The 26,465-nt window shown below is 39.9% G+C and overlaps 1 protein-coding gene across 13 annotated transcripts in view; it reads left to right on the top strand.

Moving 5' to 3' along the window:
• C11H11orf65 (chromosome 11 C11orf65 homolog) overlaps positions 1-26,465 on the top strand; it is a 156,369-nt gene that overhangs the window by 11,102 nt on the left and 118,802 nt on the right. For 8 of the 13 annotated variants that reach the window (XM_063783390.1, XM_016921953.3, XM_016921949.4 and 5 more), the window contains exon 3: positions 22,584-22,676. The exons of the other annotated variants lie outside the window; for them this stretch is intronic. In XM_063783390.1, the coding sequence (XP_063639460.1) occupies positions 22,584-22,676 (93 nt within the window). The remainder of the gene's footprint in view (positions 1-22,583; positions 22,677-26,465) is intronic. 13 annotated transcript variants of the gene reach the window in all.

The following is a 26,465-nucleotide window of genomic DNA, read 5'->3' as shown; positions in this document are numbered from 1 at the left end:
AGATCATGCCATTGCACCCCAGCCTGGGCAACAAGAGTGAAACTGTCTCAAAAAAAAAAAAAAAAGAAGACTCAAATAAATAAAATCAGAAATGAAAGATGAGACATTACAACTGATACTACAGAAATACAAAGGATAATAAGAAACTACTATGAACAATTATAAGCCAATAAATAGGATAACTTAGAAGAGATGGGCAAATTCTTAGATACATATAACCTTCCAAGACTGAATCATGAAGAAATAGAAAATATGAATAGACCAATAATGAGTAAGAAGATTGGATCAGTAATAAAAAACCTCCCGTCAAAGAAAAGCCCAGGATGGCTTCACTGTTGAATTCACTGATGACCTTGCTGTTGAATTCTACTAAATATTTAAAGAAGAAATAATAATCTGCCCTTTTCAAACTCTTTCAAAAAATTAAAGAGGAGAGCATACTTCTAACCTCATTTACAAAGCCAACATGAGTTGGATACCAAAGCCAGACGAGGATGCTATAATAAAATTACAGGCTAATGCCCCTGATGAACATAGATGAATAGGATCTTCAACCAAATACTAGCAAACTGAATTTAACAGCACATTAAAATAATGATCAAGTGAGATTTATCCTTTGTGTGCAAGGTGGTTCAACATATACAAATCAATAAATGCGATGACCACATTAACAGAATAAAGGACAAAAAGCATGTGATCACTTCAATAGATATTTCGTATATTTTACAGTACTTCTTGTCTGAAAGAACATTTTATTTTATATTGATATAGCTACCCTAGTGTTCCTTTGGTGAGTACCTACATGACATCTTTTCCTATTCTTTTACTTTTCATCTTTTTGTGCCCTTATATTTAAATTGTGTCTCTTGTAAACAAAATACAGTTGGATTTAATTTTGCATAATTCTAGATAATCTTTGTCTTTTAATTAGCATGTTTAGACCATTTATATTTATTGTAATTACTGTATTCATTGGGCTTAAGGCTACCATCTTGCTGTTTGTTTTCTACTTATCTGATCTGTTCTTCCTGTATTTTCCCCTCCCTTTTCCCTTTCTTGGTGGTAATTAAATATTGTTAGTTTGTCATTATTTTCTTCTCTATTAACTTTTTAGTTATTTTGATTGATTAAAGATGCCATAAGTTGTTTTCTATTTCTCCTGTTGACAGGAGGTGGCAATATTTTCCCTTCCTTTTTTTTTTCTTTTTTCTTTTTATTTTTTAATTATACTTTAAGTTCTAGGGTACATGTGCACAACGTGCAGGTTTGTTACAAATGTATACATGTGCCATGTTGGTGTGCTGCACGCATTAACTCATCATTTACATTAGGTATATCTCCTAATGCTATCCCTCCCCCCTCCCCCCACCCCATGACAGGCCCTGGTGTGTGATGTTCCCCACCCTGTGTCCAAGTGTTCTCATTGTTCAATTCCCACCTATGAGGGAGCACATGCGGTGTTTGGTTTTCTGTCCTTGCGATAGTTTGCTCAGAATGATGGTTTCCAGTTTCATCCATGTCCCTACAAAGGACATGAACTCATCCTTTTTTATGGCTGCATAGTATTCCATGGTGTGTATGTGCCACATTTTCTTAATCCAGTCTATCATTGATGGACATTTTGGTTGGTTCCACGTCTTTGTTATTGTGAATAGTGCTGTAGTAAACATACCTGTGCATGTGTCTTTATAGCAGCATGATTTATAATCCTTTGGATATACACCCAGTAATGGGATGGCTGGCTCAAATGGTATTTCTGGTTCTAGATCCTTGAGGAATTGCCACACTGTCTTCTACAATGGTTGAACTAGTTTACAGTCCCACCAACAGTGTAAAAGTGTTCCTATTTCTCCACATCCTCTCCAGCACCTGTTGTTTCCTGACTTTTTAGTGATTCCCATTCTTACTGGTGTGAGATGGTATCTCACTGTGATTTTGATTTGCATTTCTCTGATGGCCAGTGATGATGAGCATTTTTTCATGTGTCTGTTGGCTGCATAAATGTCTTCTTTTGAGAAGTGTCTGTTCATATCCTTCGCCCACTTTTTGATGGGGTGGTTTGATTTTTTTCTTGTAAATTTGTTTAAGTTCTTTGTAGATTCTGGATATTAGCCCTTTGTCATATGGGCTGGAATATGACAAATAATATAGATTGGAAAAATTTTCTCCCATTCTGTAGGTTGCCTGTTCACTCTGATGGTAGTTTCTTTTCCTGTGCAGAAGCTCTTTAGTTTAATTAGATCCCATTTGTCAATTTTGGCTTTTGTTGCCATTGCTTTTGGTGTTTTAGTCATGAAGTCCTTGCCCATGCCTATGTCCTGAATGGTATTGCCTAGGTTTTCTTCTAGGGTTTTTATGGTTTTAGATCTAACATTGAAGTCTTTAATCCATCTTGAATTAATTTTTTATAAGGTGTAAGGAAGGGATCCAGTTTCAGCTTTCTACCTATGGCTAACCGGTTTTCCCAGCACCATTTATTAAATAGGGAATCCTTTCCCCATTGCTTGTTTTTCTCATGTTTGTCAAAGATCAGATGGTTGTAGATGTGTGGTATTATTTCTGAGGACTTGTTCTGTTCCGTTGATCTATATCTCTGTTTTGGTACCAGTACCATGCTACTTTGGTTACTGTAGCCTTGTAGTAGAGTTTGAAGTCAGGTAGCGTGATGCCTCCAGCTTTGTTCTTTTGGCTTAGGATTGTCTTGGCAATGCAGGCTCTTTTTTGGTTCCGTGTGAACTTTAAAGTAGTCTTTTCCAATTCTGTGAAGAAAGTCATTGGTAGCTTGATGGGGATGGCATTGAATCTATAAATTACCTTGGGCAGTATGGCCATTTTCACAATATTGATTCTTCCTACCCATGAGCATGGAATGTTCTTCCATTTGTTTGTGTCCTCTTTTATTTTGTTGAGCAGTGGTTTGTAGTTCTCCTTGAAGAGGTCCTTCACATCCCTTGTAAGTTGGATTCCTAGATATTTTATTCTCTGTAGCAATTGTGAATGGGAGTTCACTCATGATTTGGCTCTCTGTTTGTCTGTTATTGGTGTATAGGAATGCTTGTGATTTTTGCACATTGATTTTGTATCCTGAGACTTTACTGAAGTTGCTTATCAGCTTAAGGAGATTTTGGGCTGAGATGATGGGGTTTTCTAAATATACAATCATGTCGCCTGCAAACAGAGACAATTTGACTTCCTCTCTTCCTAATTGAATACCCTTTATTTCTTTCTCCTGCCTGATTGTCCTGCCAGAACTTCCAACACTATGTTGAATAGGAGTGGTGAGAGAGGGCATCCCTGTCTTGTGCCAGTTTTCAAAGGGAATGCTTCCAGTTTTTGCCCATTCAGTATGATATTGGCTGTGGGTTTGTCATAAATAGCTGTTATTATTTTGAAATACGTCCCATCAGTACCTAGTTTATTGAGAGTTTTTAGCATGAAGAGCTGTTGAATTTTATTGAAGGCCGTTTCTGCATCTATTGAGATAATCATGTGGTTTTTGTAATTGGTTCTGTTTATATGCTGGATTACATTTATTGATTTGTGTACGTTGAACCAGCCTTGCATCCCAGGGATGAAGCCGACTTGATCATGGTGGATAAGCCGTTTTTAAAAAATTTTATTATTATTATACTTTAAGTTTTAGGGTACATGTGCACAATGTGCAGGTTTCTTACATATGTATACATGTGCCATGTTGGTGTACTGCACCCATTAACTCATCATTTAGCGTTAGGTATATCTCCTAATGCTATCCCTCCCCCCTCCCCCCACCCCACAACAGTCCCTGGAGTGTGATGTTCCCCCTCCTGTGCCTATGTGTTCTCATTGTTCAATTCCCACCTATGAGTGACAACATGTGGTGTTTGGTTTTTTGTCCTTGCGATAGTGTGCTAAGAATGACGGTTTCCAGTTTTATCCATGTTCCTACAAAGGTCATGAACTCATCATTTTTTATGGCTGCATAGTATTCCATGGTGTATATGTGCCACATTTTCTTAATCCAGTCTATCGTTGTTAGGCATTTGGGTTAGTTCCAAGTCTTTGCTATTGTGAATAGTGCCGCAGTAAACATACGTGTGCATGTGTCTTTATATTTATAATCCTTTGGGTATATACCCAGTAATGGGATGGCTGGGTCAAATGGTATTTCTAGTTCTAGATCCCTGAGGAATTGCCACACTGACTTCCACAATGGTTGAACTAGTTTACAGTCCCACCAACAGTGTAAAAGTGTTCCTGTTTCTCCACATCCTCTCCAGCACCTGTTGTTTCCTGACTTTTTAATGATCACCATTCTAACTGGTATGAGATGGTATCTCATTGTGGTTTTGATTTGCATTTCTCTGACAGCCAGTGATGATGAGCATTTTTTCCTGTGTTTTTTGGCTGCATAAATGTCTTCTTTTGAGAAGTGTCTGTTCATATCCTTGGCCCACTTTTTGATGGGTTTTTTTTTCCTTGTAAATTGGTTTGAGTTCATTGTAGATTCTTGGTATTAGCCCTTTGTCAGATGAGTAGGTTGCAAAAATATTCTCCCATTTTGTAGTTCGCCTGTTCACTCTGATGGTAGTTTCTTTTGATGTGCAGAAGCTCTTTAGTTTAATTAGATCCCATTTGTCAATTTTGGCTTTTGTTGCCATTGCTTTTGGTGTTTCAGACATGAAGTCCTTGCCTATGCCTATGTCCTGAATGGTATTGCCTAGGTTTTCTTCCAGGGTTTTTATAGTTTTAGGTCTAACATGTAAGTCTTTAATCCATCTTGAGTTAATTTTTGTATAAGGTGTAAGGAAGGGATCCAGTTTCAGCTTTCTACCTATGGCTAGCCAGTTTTCCCAGCACCGTTTATTAAATAGGGAATCCTTTCCCCATTGCTTGTTTTTCTCATGTTTGTCAAAGATCAGATGGTTGTAGATATGCGGCATTATTTCTGAGGACTCTGTTCTGTTCCATTGATCTATATCTCTGTTTTGGTACCAGTACCATGCTGTTTTGGTTACTGTAGCCTTGTAGTATAGTTTGAAGTCAGGTAGCGTGATGCCTCCAGCTTTGTTCTTTTGGCTTAGGATTGACTTGGCTATGTGGGCTCTTTTTTTGGTTCCATATGAACTTTAAAGTAGTTTTTTCCAATTCTGTGAAGAAAGTCATTGGTAGCTTGATGGGGATGGCATTGAATCTATAAATTACCTTGGGCAGTAGGGCCATTTTCACGATATAGATTCTTCCTACCCATGAGCATGGAATATTCTTCCATTTGTTTGTATCCTCTTTTATATCATTGAGTAGTGGTTTGTAGTTCTCCTTGAAGAGGTCCTTCACATCCCTTGTAAGTTGGATTCCTAGGTATTTTATTCTCTTTGAAGCAATTGTGAATGGGAGTTCACTCATGATTTGTCTCTCTGTTTGTCTGTTATTGGTGTATAAGAATGCTTGTGATTTTGGTACATTGATTTTGTATCCTGAGACTTTACTGAAGTTGCTTATCAGCTTAAGGAGATTTTGGGCTGAGATGATGGGGTTTTCTAGATATACAATCATGTCGTCTGCAAACAGGGACAATTTGACTTCCTCTTTTCCTAATTGAATACCCTTTATTTCCTTCTGCCTAATTGCCCTGGCCAGAACTTCCAACACTATGTTGAATAGGAGTGGTGAGAGAGGGCATCCTGTCTTGTGCCCGTTTTCAAAGGGAATGCTTCCAGTTTTTGCCCATTCAGTATGATATTCGCTGTGGGATTGTCATAGATAGCTCTTATTATTTTGAGATACATCCCATCAATACCTAATTTATTGAGAGTTTTTAGCATGAAGGGTTGTTGAATTTTGTCAAAGGCCTTTTCTGCATCTATTGAGATAATCATGTGGTTTTTGTCTTTGGTTCTGTTTATATGTTGGATTACATTTATTGATTTGCGTATGTTGAAGCAGCCTTGCATCCCAGGGATGAAGCCCACTTGCTCATGGTGGGTAAGCTTTTTGATGTGCTGCTGGATTTGGTTTGCCATTATTTTATTGAGGACTTTTGCATCAATGTTCATCAAGGATATTGGCCTAAAAATCTCTTTTTTGGTTGTGTCTCTGCCTGGCTTTGGTATCAGGATGATGCTGGCCTCATAAAATGAGTTAGGGAGGATTCCCTCCTTTTCTATTGATTGGAATGGTTTCAGAAGGAATGGTAGCAGCTCCTCCTTGTACCTCTGGTAGAATTCGGCTGTGAATCCATCTGGTCCTGGACTTTTTTTGGTTGGTAAGCTATTGATTATTGCCACAGTTTCAGATCCTGTTATTGGTCTTTTCAGAGATTGAACTTCTTCCTGGTTTAGTCTTGGGAGGGTGTATGTGTCAAGGAATTTGTCCATTTCTTCTAGATTTTCTAGTTTATTTGCATAGAGGTGTTTGTAGTATTCTCTGATGGTAGTTTGTATTTCTGTGGGATTGGTGGTGATATCCCCTTTATCATTTTTTATTGCATCTATTTGATTCTTCTCTCTTTTCTTCTTTATCAGTCTTGCTAGCAGTCTATCAATTTTGTTGATCTTTTCAAAAAACCAGCTCCTGGATTCATTAATTTTTTGAAGTGTTTTTTTGTGTCTCTATTTCCTTCTGTTCTGCTCTGATTTTAGTTATTTCTTGCCTTCTGCTAGGTTTTGAATGTGTTTGCTCTTGCTTTTCTAGTTCTTTTAATTGTGATGTTAGGGTGTCAATTGTAGATCTTTCCTGCTTTCTCTTGTGGGCATTTAGTGCTATAAATTTCCCTCTACACACTGCTTTGAATGTGTCCCAGAGATTCTGGTATGTTGTGCCTTTGTTCTCGTTGGTTTCAAAGAACATCTTTATTTCTGCCTTCATTTTGTTATGTACCCAGTAGTCATTCAGGAGCAGGTTGTTCAGTTTCCATGTAGTTGAGCGGTTTTGAGTGAGCTTCTTAATCCTGAGTTCTAGTTTGATGGCACTGTGGTCTGAGAGACAGTTTGTTATAATTTCTGTTCTTTTACATTTGCTGAGGAGTGCTTTACTTCCAACTATGTGGTCAATTTTGGAATAGGTGTGGTGTGGTGCTAAAAAAATGTATATTCTGTTGATTTGGGGTGGAGAGTTCTGTAGATGTCTATTAGGTCTGTTTGGTGCAGAGCGGAGTTCAATTTCTGGATATCCTTGTTAACTTTCTGTCTCGTTGATCTGTCTAATGTTGACAGTGGGGTGTTAAAGTCTCCCATTATTGTTGTGTGGGAGTCTAAGTCTCTTTGTAGGTCACTCAGGACTTGCTTTATGAATCTGGGTGCTCCTGTATTGGGTGCATATATATTTAGGATTGTTAGCTCTTCTTGTTGAATTGATCCCTTTATCATTACGTAATGGCCTTCTTTGTCTCTTTTGATCTTTGTTGGTTTAAAGTCTGTTTTATCTGAGACTAGGATTGCAACCCCTGCCTTTTTTTGTTTTCCATTTGCTTGTTAGATCTTCCTCCGTCCCTTTATTTTGAGCCTGTGTGTGTCTCTGCACGTGAGATGGGTGTCCTGAATACAGCACACTGATGGGTCTTGACTCTTTATCCAATTTGCCAGTCTGTGTCTTTTAATTGGAGCATTTAGCCCATTTACATTTAAAGTTAATACTGTTATGTGCAAATTTGGTCCTGTCATTATGATGTTAGCTGGTTATTTTGCTTGTTAATTGATGCAGTTTCTTCCTAGCCTTGATGGTCTTTACATTTTGGCATGATTTTGCAGTGGCTGGTACCGGTTGTTCCTTTCCATGTTTAGTGCTTCCTTCAGGAGCTCTTTTAGGGCAGGCCTGGTGGTGACAAAATCTCTCAGCATTTGCTTGTCTGTAAAGGATTTTATTTCTCCTTCACTGATGAAGCTTAGTTTGGCTGGATATGAAATTCTGGGTTGAAAATTCTTTTCTTTAAGAATGTTGAATATTGGCCCCCACTCTCTTCTGGCTTGTAGAGTTTCTGCCGAGAGATCCGCTGTTAGTCTGATGGGCTTCCCTTTGTGGGTAACCCGACCTTTCTCTCTGGCTGCACTTAACATTTTTTCCTTCATTTCAACTTTGGTGAATCTGACAATTATGTGTCTTGGAGTTGCTCTTCTCGAGGAGTATCTTTGTGGCATTCTCTGTATTTCCTGAATCTGAATGTTGGCCTGCCTTGCTAGATTGGGGAAGTTCTCCTGGATAATATCCTGCAGAGTGTTTTCCATCTTGGTTCCATTCTCCCCGTCACTTTCAGGTACACCAATCAGACGTAGATTTGGTCTTTTCACATAGTCCCATATTTCTTGGAGGCTTTGTTCGTTTCTTTTTATTCTTTTTTCTCTAAACTTCCCTTCTCGCTTCATTTCATTCATTTCATCTTCCATCACTGATACCCTTTCTTCCAGTTGATCGCATCGACTCCTGAGGCTTCTGCATTCTTTACGTAGTTCTCGAGCCTCGGCTTTCAGCTCCATCAGCTCCTTTAAGGACTTCTCTGCATTGGTTATTCTAGTTATCCATTTGTCTAATTTTTTTTTCAAAGTTTTTAACTTCTTTGCCTTTGGTTTGAATGTCCTCCTGTAGCTCGGAGTCGTTTGATCATCTGAAGCCTTATTATCTCAACTCGTTAAAGTCATTCTCCATCCAGCTTTGTTCCGTTGCTGGTGAGGAGCTGCGTTCCTTTGGAGGAGGAGAGGTGCTCTGCTTTTTAGAGTTTCCAGTTTTTCTGCTCTGTTTTTTCCCCATCTTTGTGGTTTTATCTACTTTTGGTCTTTGATTATGGTGACATACAGATGGGTTTTTGGTGTGGATGTCCTTTCTGTTTGTTAGTTTTCCTTCTGACAGACAGGACCCTGAGCTACAGGTCCGTTGGAGTTTGCTAGAGGTCCACTCCAGACCCTGTTTGCCTGGGTATCAGCAGTGGTGGCTGCAGAACAGCGGTGGCTATAGAACAGTGGATATTGGTGACCCGCAAATGCTGCTGCCTGATCGTTCCTCTGGAAGTTTTGTCTCAGAGGAGTACCCTGCTGCATGAGTTGTCAGTCTGCCCTTACTGGGGGGTGCCTCCCAGTTAGGCTGCTTGGGGGTCAGGGACCCACTTGAGGAGGCAGTCTGCCCATTCTCAGATCTCCAGCTGCGTGTTGGGAGAACCACTACTCTCTTCAAACTGTCAGACAGGGACATGTAAGTCTGCAGAGGTTACTGCTGTCTTTTTGTTTGTCTGTGCCCTTCCCCCAGAGGTGGAGCCTACAGAGGCAGGCAGGCCTCCTTGAGCTGTGGTGGGCTCCATCCAGTTGGAGCTTCCCGGCTGCTTTGTTTACCTAATCAAGCCTGGTCAATGGCAGGCACCCCTCCTCCAGCCTTGCTGCTGCCTTGCAGTTTGATCTCAGACTGCTGTGCTGGCAATCAGCGAGACTCCGTGGGCGTAGGACCCTCCAAGCCATGTGTGGGATATAATCTCCTGGTGTGCCGTTTTTTAAGCCCGTTGCAAAAGTGCAGTATTAGGATGGGAAGTGACCGGATTTTCCAGGTGCCGTCTGTCACCCCTTTCTTTGACTAGGAAAGGGAACTCCCTGACCCCTTGCGCTGCCGGAGTGAGGCAATGCCTTGCCCTGCTTCAGCTCGCGCACGGTGCGCTGTACCCAGTGTCCTGCACCCACTGCCTGGCACTCCCTAGTGAGATGAACCTGGTACCTCAGATGGAAATGTAGAAATCACCTGTCTTCTGCGTCGCTCATGCTGGGAGCTGTAGACCGGAGCTGTTCCTATTCGGCCATCTTGGCTCCACCCTGTGGATAAGCTTTTTGATGTGCTGCTGGATGCGGTTTGCCAGTATTTTATGGAGGGTTTTTCTTCGATGTTCATCAGGGATATTGGTCTGAAATTCTCTTTTTTTGTTGTGTCTCTGCCAGGCTTTGGTATCAGGATGATGTTGGCCTCATAAAATGAGTTAGGGAGGATTCCTTCTTTTTCTATTGACTGGAATAGTTTCAGAAGGAATGGTACCAGCTCCTCTTTGTACCTCTGGTAGAATTCGGCTGTGAATCTGTCTGGTCCTGGACTTTTTTTTGGTTGGTAGGCTATTAATTATTGCCTCAATTTCAGGGCCTGTTATTGGTCTATTCAGGGATTCATCTTCATGGTTGAGTCTTGGGAGGGTGTATGTATCCAGGAATTTATCCATTTCTTTTAGATTTTCTAGTTTATTTGCATAGAGGTGTTTATAGTATTCTCTGATGGTAGTTTCTATTTCTGTGGGATTGGTGGTGATATCCCCTTTATCATTTTTTATTGCGTCTATTTGATTCTTTTCTCTTTTCTTCTTAATTAGTCTTGCTAGTGGTCTATCAATTTTGTTGATCTTTTTAAAAACCCAGCTCCTGGATTCATTAATTTTTTGAAGGTTTTTTTGTGTCTCTATTTCCTTCAGTTCCACTCTGATCTTAGTTATTTCTTGCCTTCTGCTAGCTTTTGAATGTTTTTGCTCTTGCTTCTCTAGTACTTTTAATTGTGATGTTAGGGTGTCAATTGTAGATCTTTCCTGCTTTCTCGTGTGGTAATTTAGTGCTATAAATTTCTGTCTACACACTGCTTTAAATGTGTCCCAGAGATTCTGGTATGTTGTGTCTTTGTTCTCATTGGTTTCAAAGAACATCTTTATTTCTGCCTTCATTTTGTTATGTACCCAGTAGTCATTCAGGAGCAGGTTGTTCAGTTTCCATGTAGTTGAGTGGTTTTGAGTGAGTTTCGTAATCCTGAGTTCTAGTTTGATTGCACTATGGTCTGAGAGACAGTTTGTTATAATTTCTGTTCTTTTACATTTGCTGAGGAGTGCTTCCAACTATGTGGTCAATTTTGGAATAAGTGTGATATGGTGCTGAGAAAAATGTATATTCTGTTGATTTGGGGTGGAGAGTTCTGTAGATGTCTGTTAGGTCTGCTTGGTGCAGAGCTGAGTTCAATTCCTCGATATCCTTTTTAACCTTCTGTTTCATTGATCTGTCTAATGTTGACAGTGGGGTGTTAAAGTCTCCCATTATTATTGTGTGGGAGTCTAAGTCTCTTTGTAGGTCACTCAGGACTTGCTTTATGAATCTGGGTGCTCCTGTATTGGGTGCATATATATTTAGGATTGTTAGCTCTTCTTGTTGAATTGATCCCTTTATCATTATGTAATGGCCTTCTTTGTCTCTTTTGATCTTTGTTGGTTTAAAGTCTGTTTTATCTGAGACTAGGATTGCAACCCCTGCCTTTTTTTGTTTTCCATTTGCTTGTTAGATCTTCCTCCGTCCCTTTATTTTGAGTCTGTGTGTGTCTCTGCACGTGAGATGGGTTTCCTGAATACAGCACACTGATGGGTCTTGACTCTTTATCCAATTTGCCAGTCTGTGTCTTTTAATTGGAGCATTTAGCCCATTTACATTTAAAGTTAATACTGTTATGTGCAAATTTGGTCCTGTCATTATGATGTTAGCTGGTTATTTTGCTTGTTAATTGATGCAGTTTCTTCCTAGCCTTGATGGTCTTTACATTTTGGCATGATTTTGCAGTGGCTGGTACCGGTTGTTCCTTTCCATGTTTAGTGCTTCCTTCAGGAGCTCTTTTAGGGCAGGCCTGGTGGTGACAAAATCTCTCAGCATTTGCTTGTCTGTAAAGGATTTTATTTCTCCTTCACTGATGAAGCTTAGTTTGGCTGGATATGAAATTCTGGGTTGAAAATTCTTTTCTTTAAGAATGTTGAATATTGGCCCCCACTCTCTTCTGGCTTGTAGAGTTTCTGCCGAGAGATCCGCTGTTAGTCTGATGGGCTTCCCTTTGTGGGTAACCCGACCTTTCTCTCTGGCTGCACTTAACATTTTTTCCTTCATTTCAACTTTGGTGAATCTGACAATTATGTGTCTTGGAGTTGCTCTTCTCGAGGAGTATCTTTGTGGCATTCTCTGTATTTCCTGAATCTGAATGTTGGCCTGCCTTGCTAGATTGGGGAAGTTCTCCTGGATAATATCCTGCAGAGTGTTTTCCATCTTGGTTCCATTCTCCCCGTCACTTTCAGGTACACCAATCAGACGTAGATTTGGTCTTTTCACATAGTCCCATATTTCTTGGAGGCTTTGTTCGTTTCTTTTTATTCTTTTTTCTCTAAACTTCCCTTCTCGCTTCATTTCATTCATTTCATCTTCCATCACTGATACCCTTTCTTCCAGTTGATCGCATCGGCTCCTGAGGCTTCTGCATTCTTCACGTAGTTCTCGAGCCTCGGCTTTCAGCTCCATCAGCTCCTTTAAGGACTTCTCTGCATTGGTTATTCTAGTTATCCATTCGTCTAATTTTTTTTCAAGGTTTTTAGCTTCTTTGTGATAGGTTTGAACATCCTCCTTTAGCTTGGAGAAGTTTGTTATTACTGATCATCTGAAGCCTTCTTTTCTCAACCCATCAATGTCATTTTCCATCCAGCTTTGTTCTGTTGCTGGCGAGGAGCTGCATTCCTTTGGAGGAGAAGAGGCATTCTGATATTTAGAATTTTCAGCTTTTCTGCTCTGGTTTCTCCCCGTCTTTGTGGTTTTCTCTACCTTTGGTCTTTGATGATGGTGACGTACAGATGGGATTTTGGTATGGGTGTCTTTTCTGTTTGTTAGTTTTCCTTCTAATAGGACCCACAGCTACAGGTCTGTTTGACTTTGCTGGAATTCCACTCCAGACCTTGTTTGCCTGGGTATCACCAGCGGAGACTGCAGAACAGCAAATATTGCAGAATGGCAAATGTTGCTGCCTAATCCTTCCTCCGGAAGCTTTGTCTCAGAGGGGCACCTGGCCGTATGAGGTGTCAGTCTGCCGCTACTGGGGGGTGCGTCCCAGGTAGGCTACTTGGGGGTCAGGGACCCACTTGAGGAGGCAGTCTGCCCATTCTCTCATCTCAAACTCCATGCTGGGATAACAACTACTCTTTTCAATGCTGTCAGACAGGGATGTTTAAGTCTGCAGAACTTTCTGCTGCCTTTTGTTCAGCTATGCCCTGCCCCCAGAGGTGGAGTCTACAGAGGCAGGCAGGCCTCCTTGAGCTGTTGGTGGGCTCCACCCAATTCAAGCTTCCCAGCTGCTTTGTTTACCTACTCAAGCCTCAGCAATGGCAGACGCCCCTCCTCCAGCCTCGCTGCCGCCTTGCAGTTCAATCTCAGACTGCTGTGTTAGTAGTGAGCAAGGTTCCATGGGTGTGGGACCCTCTGAGCCAGGCGCAGGATATAATCTCCTGGTGTGCTGTTTGCTAAGACTGTTGGAAAAGCGCAGTATTAGGGTGGGAGTGTCCTAATTTTCCAGGTACCATCTGTCACGGCTTCCCTTGGCTAGGAAAGGGAATTCCCCAACCCCTTGCACTTCCTGGGTGAGGAAGTGCGTTGCCCTGCTTTGGGTCATGCTCCTTGGGCTGCACCCACTGTCTGACAAGCCCCAGTGAGATGAACCCGGTACCTCACTTGGAAATGCCGAAATCACCTGTCTTCTGCATTGCTCACGCTGGGAGCTGTAGACTGGAGCTGTTCCTATTCAGCCGTCTTGGAACCTCCTCTTCCTATCGGTCAATATTTTCCCTTTCATCTAGGCTATTTTAGTAACTTGCTTTACCATTAAAACCACTAAAATAGGACATGACATTCTGGAACCTCTTAGTCTAGGTCATAAAAAGCATTGCAGTGTCCAAGTCTGTGTCCTGAAATGTTCATTCTGAGTGAGAACAGCCACCATGTAGGAAGGATAACTGCCCTGAAACTGCCATGCTGAAGTGAATCCCAGGCTAGCCTCATGGAGAGGTTGCCTCCAGAGATTGATGATTGACTATCCTGTTTTAACAGATATTACAGCCCACTTAAGCAGATACGTAAGTGAAAAGGCCATTTTTTATATTCCATGCCCAATAAATGTAATAAGGAAAAGAACCAAGAGACCTAGCTGACAGCTAGAATTGAGGTCCCTGACATTGGGCCCCACTTGAGCCATCCCAGCCATTTCTACTGTTCAAGTCATCCCCGCTGAAGCCTCAGTCATTGTGGAGATGAGACAAGACTTCCCTACTATTCCCTACCAGAATTCATAACCCATAATTATGAGCATAATAAAATGGTGGTTGTTTTTACACTACTAAGTTTTGAGGTACTTTACTACACAGTAATAGATGATTAGAACAGCTATATATTCTTTTAGAGGGTTAAGCTAGAAAGGGCAAAGTTACAATATTTGCCCTTGATTAGTTAGTCTCTACCTTAAATTAGTACTTTTACCCTTTTCAGAACAATGTAAGAATCTCATAACATGTTAACTCACTTTAGCCTCTTCACCTTTGTCCTGTTATTTCCAGATATTTCACTTACACTTTTGTTTTAAGTACCAGGAGACATTATTATTCTTGTTTTAAACAGCCAGTGTTCACTTTTTTATTGTAGTAAAATGTTCATAACATAAAATTTACCAGTTTAACCGTTTTTAGGTGTATAACTCAATTACATTAAGTGTATTCATAATGTTGTGCACCCATCACCAATATCCATTTCCACAGCTTTTTCATCATCCCAAACAAAACCTCATGTACCCATTAAACAAAAACCTCCTAACCACCAGACCCCAGTTCTCTCTATTCTACTTTGTGTCTCTGTGAATTCTCCTATTTTAGGTACCTCATTTAAGTGGATTTGTCTTTTTGTATCTGGCTTATTTTACTCAACATAACATTTTCAATGTTCATCCAATTTATAGCATGTATCAGAATTTCATTCCTTTCTAAGGATGGATAATATTCCATTATATATCTATATGCTACGTTGTATTTATCCATTCATCTGTTAATGGACATTTGGGCTATTTCCACTTTTTGGTTACTATGAATAATGCTGCTAAGAAATTGATGTAAAAGTATCTGTTTGAGCCATTTGTTTCTTTTTGGTATATGTCTAGAAGTGGAATTGCTGGATTATGTAATTCTATGTTTGACTTTGTGAGGAACTGCCAAACTTTACCACAGTGGCTGTACCATTTTACATTCCCACCAGCAATGCACAAGGTTTCCAGTTGCTCTATATCCTTGCCAATACTTGCTATTTTCAAGTTTTTTGGTAATAGCCATTCTAATGGATGTTAAGTGGTATCTCATTGCAGTTTTGATTTACATTTCCCTTATGACTAGTGATATTGATCATCTTTTCTGTCCTTATTGACCACTTGTAAGTCTTCTTTGGAGAAATATATATTCAAGATCTTTGCCCATTTTTACATTGAGTTGTTTTGCATTTGTTGTTGAGATGTAGCAGTTCTTTATCTTTTGAAGATCTGCTTTGCAAATATTTTCTCCCATTTTGTGGATTGCCCTTTTACTCTCTTGATAGTGTCCTTTGATGCACAAAACGTTTTAATTTTTTTTTTTTTTAGATGGAGTCTCGCTCTGTCACCCAGGCTGGAGTGCAGTGGCACAGTCTTGGTTCACTGCAACCTCTGCCTCCTGGGTTCAAATGATTCTTCTGCCTCAGCCTCCTGAGTAGCTGGGACTACAGGCGACCACCACCATGCCTGGCTAATTTTTGTATTTTTAGTAGAAATGGGGTTTCACTGTGTTGGCCAGACTGGTCTCAAACTCCTGACCTCAAGTGATCTGCCCGCCTTGGCCTCCCAAAGTGCTAGGATTACAAGCGTGAGCCACTGCACCCAGTCTGATTTTTATGTAGTCCAGTTTATCTTTTTGTTCATTTTGTTTCTTGTGCTTTTGGTGTTATATCCAAGAAATCATTACCAAATCCAATGTCATGAAGCTTTTCCCCCATATTTTCTTCTAGGAGTTTTATGGCTTTAACTCTTATATTTGGATCTTTGATTTTTTTTTTTTTTTTCCCAGACGAAGTCTTGCTTTGTTGCCCAAGCTGGAGTGCAATGGCTCAATCTCAGCTCAGTGCCAACTCCGCCTCCCAGGTTTGAGGGATTCTTTTGCCTCAGCCTACCGAGTAGCTGGGACTACAGGAGTGCGCCACATGCCCAGCTAATTTTTGTATTTTTAGTGGAGACAGGGTTTCACCACGTTGGCCAGGCTGGTCTCAAACTCCTGACCTCAAGTGATCTGCCCGTCTCGGCCTCCCAAATTGCTGAAATTATAGGCGTGAGCCACTGCATGCCACCTAAATCTTTGATCCATTTTGAGTTAATGTTGCATATGGTGTAAATTAAGGACCCAATTTCATTATTTTTCATGTGGGTATATAACTGTCACAGATACATTTGTTGAAAATACTGTCCTCTTCATTGAATGGTTTTGAAACCCTTGTCAAAAATGAGTTGACGACATATATATGAGTCTATTTGGAGGCTCTCTATGCTATTCCATTGGCCTATATATCTGTCCTTAGGCCAGTACCAAACTGTTTTGATTATTGTAGCTTTAGTAAGTTTTGAAATCCGGAAGTATGGCTCTTCCAACTCACACTTTTTCACTTATTTTATTCTTTTTCAAGACTGTTTGGCTATTCAGGGTCCCTTGTGTTCCACATAGATTTTAGGATGGGCTTTTCTATTTTTTCAAAAAGTGCCATTGGGATTTTGGATAGTGATTACATTGAATCTGTACATTGCTTTGGGTAATACTGTCATCTTAACAATACTAAGGCTTCCAATCCGTGAATGTGGGGTGTTTTTCCATTTATTTATGTTTTGTTTAATTTCCTTATCCTTTTTTTTTTTTTTTTTTTTTAAGACTGAGTCTCACCTGTCACCAGGCTGGAGTGCAGTGGCGCTATCTCAGCTCACTGCAAGCTCTGCCTCTGCCTCCCGGATTCAAGCGATTCTCCTGCCTCAGCCTCCCGAGTAGCTGGGACTACAGACATGCGCCACCATGCCCAGCTAATTTTTGTATGTTTAGTAGAGACGGGGTTTCACCATGTTGGCCAGGATGGTTTCGATCTCTTGACCTCATGATCTGCCCGCCTCAGCCTCCCAAAGTGCTGGGATTACAGGCGTGAGCCACTGCGCCCAGCCTTCAGTATCTATTTTTATCTATCCAGATACAAACCATTTCCAGAGCCCTTCATTTCTTCCTGCAGCCTTATTTGCTTCCTTATGGTATTAATTTTCTGCCAACTCAAGAATTCTCTGTAGTTTGATTTTGTTTTTGAGAGGCAGGTTCTTGCTCTGTCACCCAGGCTGGAGTGCAGTGGTGCAATCATAGCTCACTGTAGCCTCGAATTCCTGAGCTCAAGTGATCCTCCTACCTCAAGCTACTGAGTAGCTAGGACTTCAGGTGTGCATCACCACACCTAGATAATTTTAAAAATTTGGTCCACACCCCCCCTTTTTTTTTTTTTTTTTTTTTGTCGTAACGGGTTCTTACTATGTTGACCTGGTGGGTCTCAAACTCCTAGCCTCAAGTGATCTTCCCATGTCAGCCTCCCAAAGTTCTGGAACTATAGATGTGTCTGTAGTATTTCTTATAAGATTTCTTAGATGCCAGACCTCCTGTGAAAAATCCCTTCAGCTTTTGTTTGTCTAAAAGCTTATTTATTTCCTTTTTATTTTCAAAGAATATTATCACATTTCATAGAAATCTAGACTGGCATGTTATTGGGATTTTCCCCCCCTCAGCACTCAGATGGCATTCCATTGTATTCTGTCTCCCATAGTTTCTATTAAAAAGTCAATAAATAGTGTTACCGTTTCTACTCTGAAAGTATTGTGGTATTTATTTTCTGGCTGCTTTTAAATTGCGTCTTTGTCTTTGATTTTTAGCAGTTTGATTATGATGTGTCTATATGTCATTTTCTTTATATTTGTCCTTGTTTGGTCAAGTTGACAATAGAATAACCCAGCAGAGTCTACCCCTTGTCACCTTGGCATCCATACAAATCCCTTTTAACCATATTTAACTTCCAAATAGAATCAAAACCATGCTTCCACCTAACATTCCTCATACAGGCCAAAGCATATTCACAACCTTCCCAAAAGTACCTTTATCCCTTTTTGGATCATTTTTATTCCTCTTTTTGCTGAACCATACTCTACCTGTGATATCTTATACTTTAAATACCAGGTGGAAGGTTAAGTACTTGTATTAATTTCCTAATGCTACTGTAAAAATTGCCACAAAGTTAGTGCTTTAAACCACAAAAATGTATTATCTTACAGTTCTGGAGGTCAGAAGTCTGAAATGGGCTTCACTGGGCTAAAATCAAGCATCAGCAGAGCTTGTGTTCTCTCTGGAGGCTCTAGGGAAGAATTTCCTGCCTTTTCCTCCTTCTAGAAGTTGCCCGCATCTTTGGCTCATTACGCCCTTCTATTTTCTTTCTTTTTTTTTTTTTTCCTCCTAAAATCCTTTCCTGGAGCAACCCCTGTCTATTTTCAAAACCAGCAATGACCTGTCAAGTCTTTCCCTCATCACACCACTCTTGCTGACTCTTCTATGTCCTTTATATGGACCCTTGCAATTACCTTGGGCCAATGAGGATAATTTCCCTGTGTCAAAGTCAGCTGATTAGCAACCTTAGTTCCAAATGCAATCCTAATTCACCCTCTCCATGTAACAGCATATTTACACATTACAGATTACAGGGATTAGGTGTGAACATCCTTTGTTAGGGAGCGTTATGCTGCCTACCACACTATGATTAACACACTTTACATTTGTTTTAGGGGAATGGGAGCAGGAGAAAACAAAAGAAAAAAATGGCTAATATTTATATGCAGATATATAGAAGAAATACTCATAGATACTACCTGTTTCTGCAGCTAATTATGGGAATCATAGCTGGTATTTTTAACTTTTTTCTTCCACTAGCTATTTCATATTCTCTCTTCTTTTCAGCAAGCACTTCAGCTGGTTGTGGTTCCTTGCTCAGGGGTGGAGGAAGGGAATGACCCAAAACTTCATTCCTAAAGGGGCTAGACCTTTAACAATTCTGCCTGTTTGGGGTTGTTATAATTTTCCATTAACTTTTCTTACAGAATATGGTATTACTAAAAAACACCCCAAAAGTTCTCCTGAATTCTAGACATCTTCCTTAATTTCTACTGGTAGTAATAGCTCATTTTCTCCTAAGAATCAGGATTAATTACCCCAGCCAGTATGGTAATTGTCTTTTTTTTTTTCATGTTGGTTTATTGGTATGAGGAGAACAAGATGGTCAGGTGGCAGTATCAGTTTCCATTTTAATATTGGTATGTACTTCGGTGGAAACGTTCTTCCTGTGGAAACTAAGACCATTATATCTGCAGAGCACAAAGGTACAAAGAAGGACAGGAAGCAAAATTTTCACTAGTGGATCATTAAAGATAATATTGAGAGGGAGCCACTTCCATTTCTACCGCTTAATTCCCAAATTCATGAATGCTGGCTGTGTGAGAAATAGCACCATATTCATTCAGAGCATCTACTACAACATAGAGGATGTCGTCCTAGTCTGAAAAGTGTTATCACTGAACTCTAAATTGCAACTGAGTCTTTAACATGCCATTCCACTATTCTATCAGGCCAGTTGCTTCAGAGTGATTGGGAACAAGGTAAGATTTATGAATTTCATAAGCATGGGCCCATTGGTGTGCTACACTTGTTGTGAACCAAGTTCTCTAATCAGGAGCAATGCTATGTGGAATACCATGACAGAGAATAAAGCATTTTCAAAGTACACAGAAGGTTTTTGTGGAAGCACTGTGCACATGGAAGGATCAGATGTCAATTCCAGTGAGAAAAGAAGTGTTGCCCTTTCCATAATGGAAGTGTTCCAAATAATCAATTTTTGTCTCAAGGAAGCTAGGTAGTTCCCCCAAGGAATTATGCCATATCAGGGGCTCAGTGTTAGTCTCTGTGTTGGCAAGTTGGACTCTCTCAGTGGTGGCAGTAGCCAGATCTAGTGGGTAGAAATTCATGTTGCTGAGCCTATGAATAACCTCCATTCCTGTTTTTTTTTTTTGAGACAGAGTCTCCCTCTGTCGCCCAGGCTGGAGTGCAGTGGCACCATTTCGGCTCACTGCAACCTCCGCTTGCCAGATTCAAGCGATTCTCCTGCCTCAGCTTCCTGAGTAGCTGGGATTACAGGCACACACCACCATGCCCAGCTAATTTTTGTATTTTTAGTAGAGATGTGGTTTCACCATGTTGGCCAGGCTGATCTCGAACCCCTGACCTCAAGTGATCCACCTGCCTTAGCCTCCCAAAGTGCTGGGATTACAGCTATGAGCCACCACACCCGGACATAACCTCCATTCCTACTGCTATGACCACTTTGTTCATGAGCACATAGTGCAAGGATAGCAGTGGCTGGGGGGAAAGGCTGACTGATTCCAAGGAATAAGTCATCTTGCTCACCTGATTATTAAGATTCTTCTCTGTTGAGATTGTTCTTTGGTGAGCATTCACATAAGACACAAGCATCTTCTCACTTGGTGCCCATCTGGAGAAGTCTGCACATACCTCTTCCCCAGACCACTTGTCACCAATTTTCTAACCATGTTCTTTCCAAATCCCTGACCATCCAGTCAAACCATCCATCAATCACCATCCATCTGTAGATCTATACTTCTGGCCATCTTTTCTTCCAGGCACAATATACAACCAGGTATGCCACTTGAAGTTCTGTCCCAGTAGAAGGATTTCCCTTCCCCTCTGTACTGCAAGTGAAGCTGTAATGTATATGGAACTTCCTGTGAGTCCCACCTTTTACTTGACCCCCTTAGGGGCCAAGCCTAACAAGCCCTGTTAGGACTTGAGTTTGACCAATGGAATGCAGAATAAATGTTGCTGTGACTTACAAGATAAGGCCCTAAAAAACCTTGTAACTTCCACTTGCTGTCTTTGGTACTTTTTTTGTTTTGTTTTGTTTTGTTTTGAGACGGAGTCTTACTCTGTCACCCAGGCTGGAGTGCAGTGGCGTGATCTCTGCTCACTGCAAGTTCCGCCTCCTGGGTTCACACCATCCTCCTGCCTCAGCCTCCCGAGTAGCTGGGACTGCAGGCGCCTGCCACCACACCTAACTAATTTTTTTTGTATTTTTAGTAGAGACAGGGTTTCACCGTGTTAGCCAGGATGGTCTCGATCTCCTGACCTCGTGATCCCACCCACCTTGGCCTCCCAAAGTGCTGGGATTATAGGCATGAGCCACTGAGCCCGGCATATATATATATATATATATATATATATATATGTATATATATATATATGTGTGTGTATATATATATATATATATGTATATATATATATTTTTTAATGCCTCGACACTCCAAAGTGCTGGGATTACAGGCGTGAGCCATTGCACCCAATCTCTCTTTGGTACTTTAAAACCTCCATACTATGAAGAAGCTCAAACTGAAGGTCTGTTTGGAAAGAGAGGCCCAGCTATCCTAGATATTCCAAAAATTTCAGCTGAAGACCCTGATATGTGGGAGAGGCCATATTAAATCACTTAACTCCAGCTGATCTGGCAGCTGACTAAGGCCACATGTATGAGTCCAACCAAGACCAGCAGAACTCCCCTGTCAACCCACAGGAAGAGAGAAATAATAAATGGTTGTTGCTCTAAGCCACTAAGTTTTAGGGTGGTTTGTTATGTATTAGTAGACAACTGATATAGTAACCACCTATTTAGAAGATACTATTCAGATTTTAAACCATAATAAGTATTTCTTGATACTCAATTTGGAGTTTTATTTGGGGAAAATTATATCTTCCTTTCAGAAAGAATACTATTAGTATAGACATGGGCTATACCATCTTCCATAGGCAATTGTAGTGGGGCTTTAGATTGTTATATTGGTACTATGGGTTACTTAAATTTCAATTTATTTTATTTGCTTTAACATAAGCAAACGGGGAGTGGGGTGTTTACCAAGAGTTATTAAAGCATTTTTAGGGAGATGGGGCTTGAGGGGAGAGTTACCAAAGAAATAATTTTCCAAGATGGACTAATTGGTAGGGATTGTTTAGCTAAATTTGCACTAATGTGAAAAATAGATGAACACTCAATAAATATTAGTTGTTGTTACCATTACAGAATCCTGTAATACATCAGTGGAATTACTATAGGAATAAGGAGGATTCTGCAATGGTAACAATGGCTAATATTTATTGAATGTTTTCTTGTGTCAGAAAGCTTTACATGCTCTACAAATATTAATTCATGTATTTCTCACCAAAGCTGTATGAGATGGCTACTATCATTCCCACTTTATAGTTGAAGAAACTGAGTGCAAAGAGGTTAAGCAACTTGTCGACAGTCACAGCTGCTAAATACTAACAGCTGAACCCAGACAAGAGCATCCCATACTCAGTGGTTCTTAATCAGTAGTCTGTATTTTGGTTTTTTTCTAGATTACTCTGGAGAGTACACTGAGATGACTTTACCAAAGTTTGGGATATTACATTTATAGTTGGTAGTGATGCAATTACAAATTTAAGAATAAATCTCTTTGTGAGAATTATACTGATACTACTAGGGTTATCAAAGCAAACCCTGAGTGCATAATATTTCTAAAATCTAGTGTGGATACATAAAATCTATTTTATGGTACTTTATTCGTTTTTGCCCTGATTAGACAAAAAGCTAAGTAGAAATAGAAAATCCAGTTTTGATCATGAAATCTTGTGTTTGAACCTTTAGAATGTCGCTATATTTCAACACTTTAAAAGTCTGATTGATTTAAGAAGACAGGGAGAACCACGTCAGATAGTGAAATATATTAATCCCAAAGAGGTAAGGACATTACTTATTGATATAGCATCCTATATTTTTCCTTAAAATGTAATTACTTTATCAATTCATTGTGCTCATCATATTTGTTTCTTTTTAAAACTGTTTTTATTAAAGTATTACACATATGTTGAAAGTTCATAAAACATATATAGCTCAATGAATCATCACAAAGCAAACACCTATGTAACCGTCACCCAGATCAATGTTTTCATACTCCAAATCACTCCCTTCGGGTACCCTGCAAATCATTGCCAACTCCCTTCTTCCAAAAGGTAACCACTATTTTATATTCTAACATAATACTTTAATTTCCTGTTTTTGAACTGTATATAAATAGAATCCTATAGTATGCTTTGGGGTATATATTTGTTCATCCAACAATACATTTATGTAGCTGAAATTCATTCATTTTTAATTAATAGCCATTATTCTCTTTTATGAATATATTGCTATTTATTCATTCTACAGTTGATTGACCTTTGTATTTTTTCTAGTTTGGGGCTATTTTAATAACTGTTTCTGGGAATTTTCATGTCTCCTCATGGATAAGTGTACACATTTTTTTTTTGTTTATACTACACCTAGAAATGGAATTGCTGAGCAACAAATTATCCTTATCACAACTCTGGGAGATAATGCCAGATTATTTCCCAAAGCTATTGTACTAATTTATATTTGCACTAGCAATCTTTGGTATTCTTAGTGCTTTACATTTTCACCAATACATAATATTGTCAGTTTGTAATTTGTATTTCCCTGATACTTTTGTGATGTGGAAAGTGCTTATTCAAGTCTCCTCTGTGTGTGTGTGTGTGTGTGTGTGTGTGTGTGTGTGTGTTCCCTATCCTTATGGGTTTTGGGGGTTTTTTTGTTTTATTTATTTATTTTTTTAAGACAGGGTCTCACTCTGTCACCCAGGTTAGAGTGCAGTGGCACGATCAGGGCTCACTGCAGCGTCAACCTCCTGGACTCAAGCAATCCTCCTGCTTCAGCCCCATGAATAACTGGGACTATAGGCGCATGCCACCGCGTCCAGCTAATTTTTTGTATTTTCAGTAGAGACAGGGTTTTGCCATGTTGCTCAAGCTGGTCTTGAACTCCTGGACTCAAGTGATCTGCCCACCTTGGCCTCCCAAAGTGCTGGGATTACAGGTGTAAACCACCGTACCCCTTATTGGTCTTTTAAAAATCAGTTCTTTGTATTTTTTTAAAACTACTTTTTTCTCAATTTACTTTTTGTGGTAAAGTACACATAATATAAAATTTACCATCTTAACGATTTTTAAGAATACAGTTCAGGCTGGGCACAGTGGCTCACGCCTGTAATTCCAGCACTTTGGGAGGCAGAGGCAGGCGGATCATGAGGTTAGGAGATTGAGACCACCCTGGCTAACATGGCGAAACCCCGTCTCTACTAAAAATACAAAAAAAAAAAAAAAAAAAAAATTAGCCAGGCGTGGTGGCAGGCACCTGTAGTCCCAGCTACTTGGGAGGCTGAGGCAGGAGAATGGCATGAACATGGGAGGCAGAGCTTTCAGTGAGCAGAGATCACACCACTGCACTCCAGCCTGGGCAACAGAGCAAGACTCTGTCTCAAAAAAAAAAAAAAAAAGAATACAGTTTAGTAGTACTAAACACATTTATAATGTGTGTAACCATCACCATCACCACCACCCATCTCCATAAATCTTTTCATCTTACAAAACCAAAACTCTATCCTCATTAAACAGTAACTCCTTATTTTCCCTTCCACCTATCTCCCAGCAACTATCATTCTACCTCCTGTCCCTATGAATTTGACTAATTACCTCATAGGAGTGGAATTATACAGTACTTGTCTTTTTGTGATTGGCTTATGTCACTTAGCACAGTGTCCTCAAGATTCACCCATGTAATAGTTTATTGCAGGATTTCTTTCCTTTCTTAAGGCTGAATAATATTCCATTGTGTGTATATACTACATTGTACTTGTTCACTCATCCACCAATGGACACTTGGGTTGCTTCCATGTTTTAGCTATTATGAATAATGCTTCTATAAATGGTTATACAAATATCTCTTTGAGACCCTTTTTTTAATTCTTTTGGTTATATATCCAGAAGTGGAATTGCTGGATCATATGGTAATTCCATTTTTAAGTTTTTTAGGAACAACCATACTGTTTTCCACAGTGGCTGTACCATTTTGTACTCTCACCAATAATGCACAAGGGTTATATATTCTTCATAGAAGCCCTTTGTCAGTTATCTGTTACATGCATCTTTTTTTCACTCTATGGCTTGTCACTCTCTTAATGGAGTCTTTCCTTTGATTTTTTATTATAAAACATGTCAAATATATGCAAAAGGAGAAAGAGTAAAGTCATAAGCCACCATGTACCCATCATCTAGCTTCAACAGTTAGCAATTCATAACCAATCTTATTTCATCTATACCTCTACCCACTTTCTACAACCTCTAGGTTATTTTGAAGCAGTGGTGTCTTTTGATGAACAAAGTTCTTAATTTTAATGTAGTTCAATTTATCAATATTTTCCTATGTGGTTGGTGCCTTTTTAATTTGTTTTTTTCTTTTTTCTTTTTCTTTTTTTGAGACAGGGTCTCGTTCTGTCTCCCAGGCTGGAGCATAGTGGTGTGATCACAGTTCACTGCAGCCTCAACCTCCTGGGCCCAAGCGATCCTCCCACCTCAGCCTCACAAGTAGCTGGAGCAACAGGCACATGCCGCCATGCCCAGCTATTTTTTTTCATTTTTTGTAGAGATGGGATCTCCCTAGGTTACGCAGGCTCGTCTCAAACTCCTGGGCTCAAGCAATCCTTATGCCTTGGCCTCCCAATGTGCTGGGATAACAGGCATGAGCCACTACACCAAGCTGGTGTTTTTTGTTTTGTTTTGTTTTTTGGTATTTTTGTTTGTTTGTTTGTTTTTTAATACTTTAAGTTCTGGGATACATGTGCAGAACATGCAGGTTTGTTACATAGGTATACATGTACCATGGTGATTTGCTGCACCCATCAACCCATCATCTACATTAGGTATTTCTCCTAACGCTATCCCTCCTCTAGCCCCCCCACCCCTCTACAGACCCCAGTATGTGATGTTCCCCTCCCTATGTCCATGTGTTCTCATTGTTCCACTCCCACTTATGAGTGAGAATGTGCGGTGTCTGGTTTTCTGTTCCTGTGTTAGTTTGCTGAGAATGATGGTTTCCAGCTTCATCCATGTCCCTGCAAAGGACATGAACACATCCTTTTTTATGGCTGCATGGTATTCCATGGTGTATATGTGGCACATTTTCTTTATCCAGTCTGTCATTAATGGGCATTTGGATTGGTTCCAAGTCTTTGCTATTGTGAACACTGCTCCAATAAACATACGTGTGCATGTGTCTTTATAGTAGAATGATTTATAATCCTTTTGGTATATACCCAGTAATGGGGTTGCTGGGTCAAATGGTACTTCTGGTTCTAGATCCTTGAGGAATTGTCACACTGTCTTCCACAATTGGTAGAACTAATTTATACTCCCACCAACAGTGTAAAAGCATTCCTGTTTCTCCACATCCTCTCCAGCATCTATTCTTTCCTGACTGTTTAATGATTGCCATTCTAACTGGCGTGAGATGGTATCTCATTTTGGTTTTGATTTGCATTTCTCTAATGACCAGTGATGATGAGCTTTTTAAAATATGTTTGTTGACCACATAATTGTCTTCTTTTGAGAAGCATCTGTTCATATCCTTCACCCCCTTTTTGGTGGGGTTTTTTTTTCTTGTAAATTTGTTTAAGTT

The sequence above is a fragment of the Pan troglodytes genome, chromosome 9 (genome assembly GCF_028858775.2).
Source record: "Pan troglodytes isolate AG18354 chromosome 9, NHGRI_mPanTro3-v2.0_pri, whole genome shotgun sequence".
NCBI lineage: Eukaryota > Metazoa > Chordata > Mammalia > Primates > Hominidae > Pan > Pan troglodytes.
This window is presented reverse-complemented; position numbering and strand designations above follow the sequence as displayed.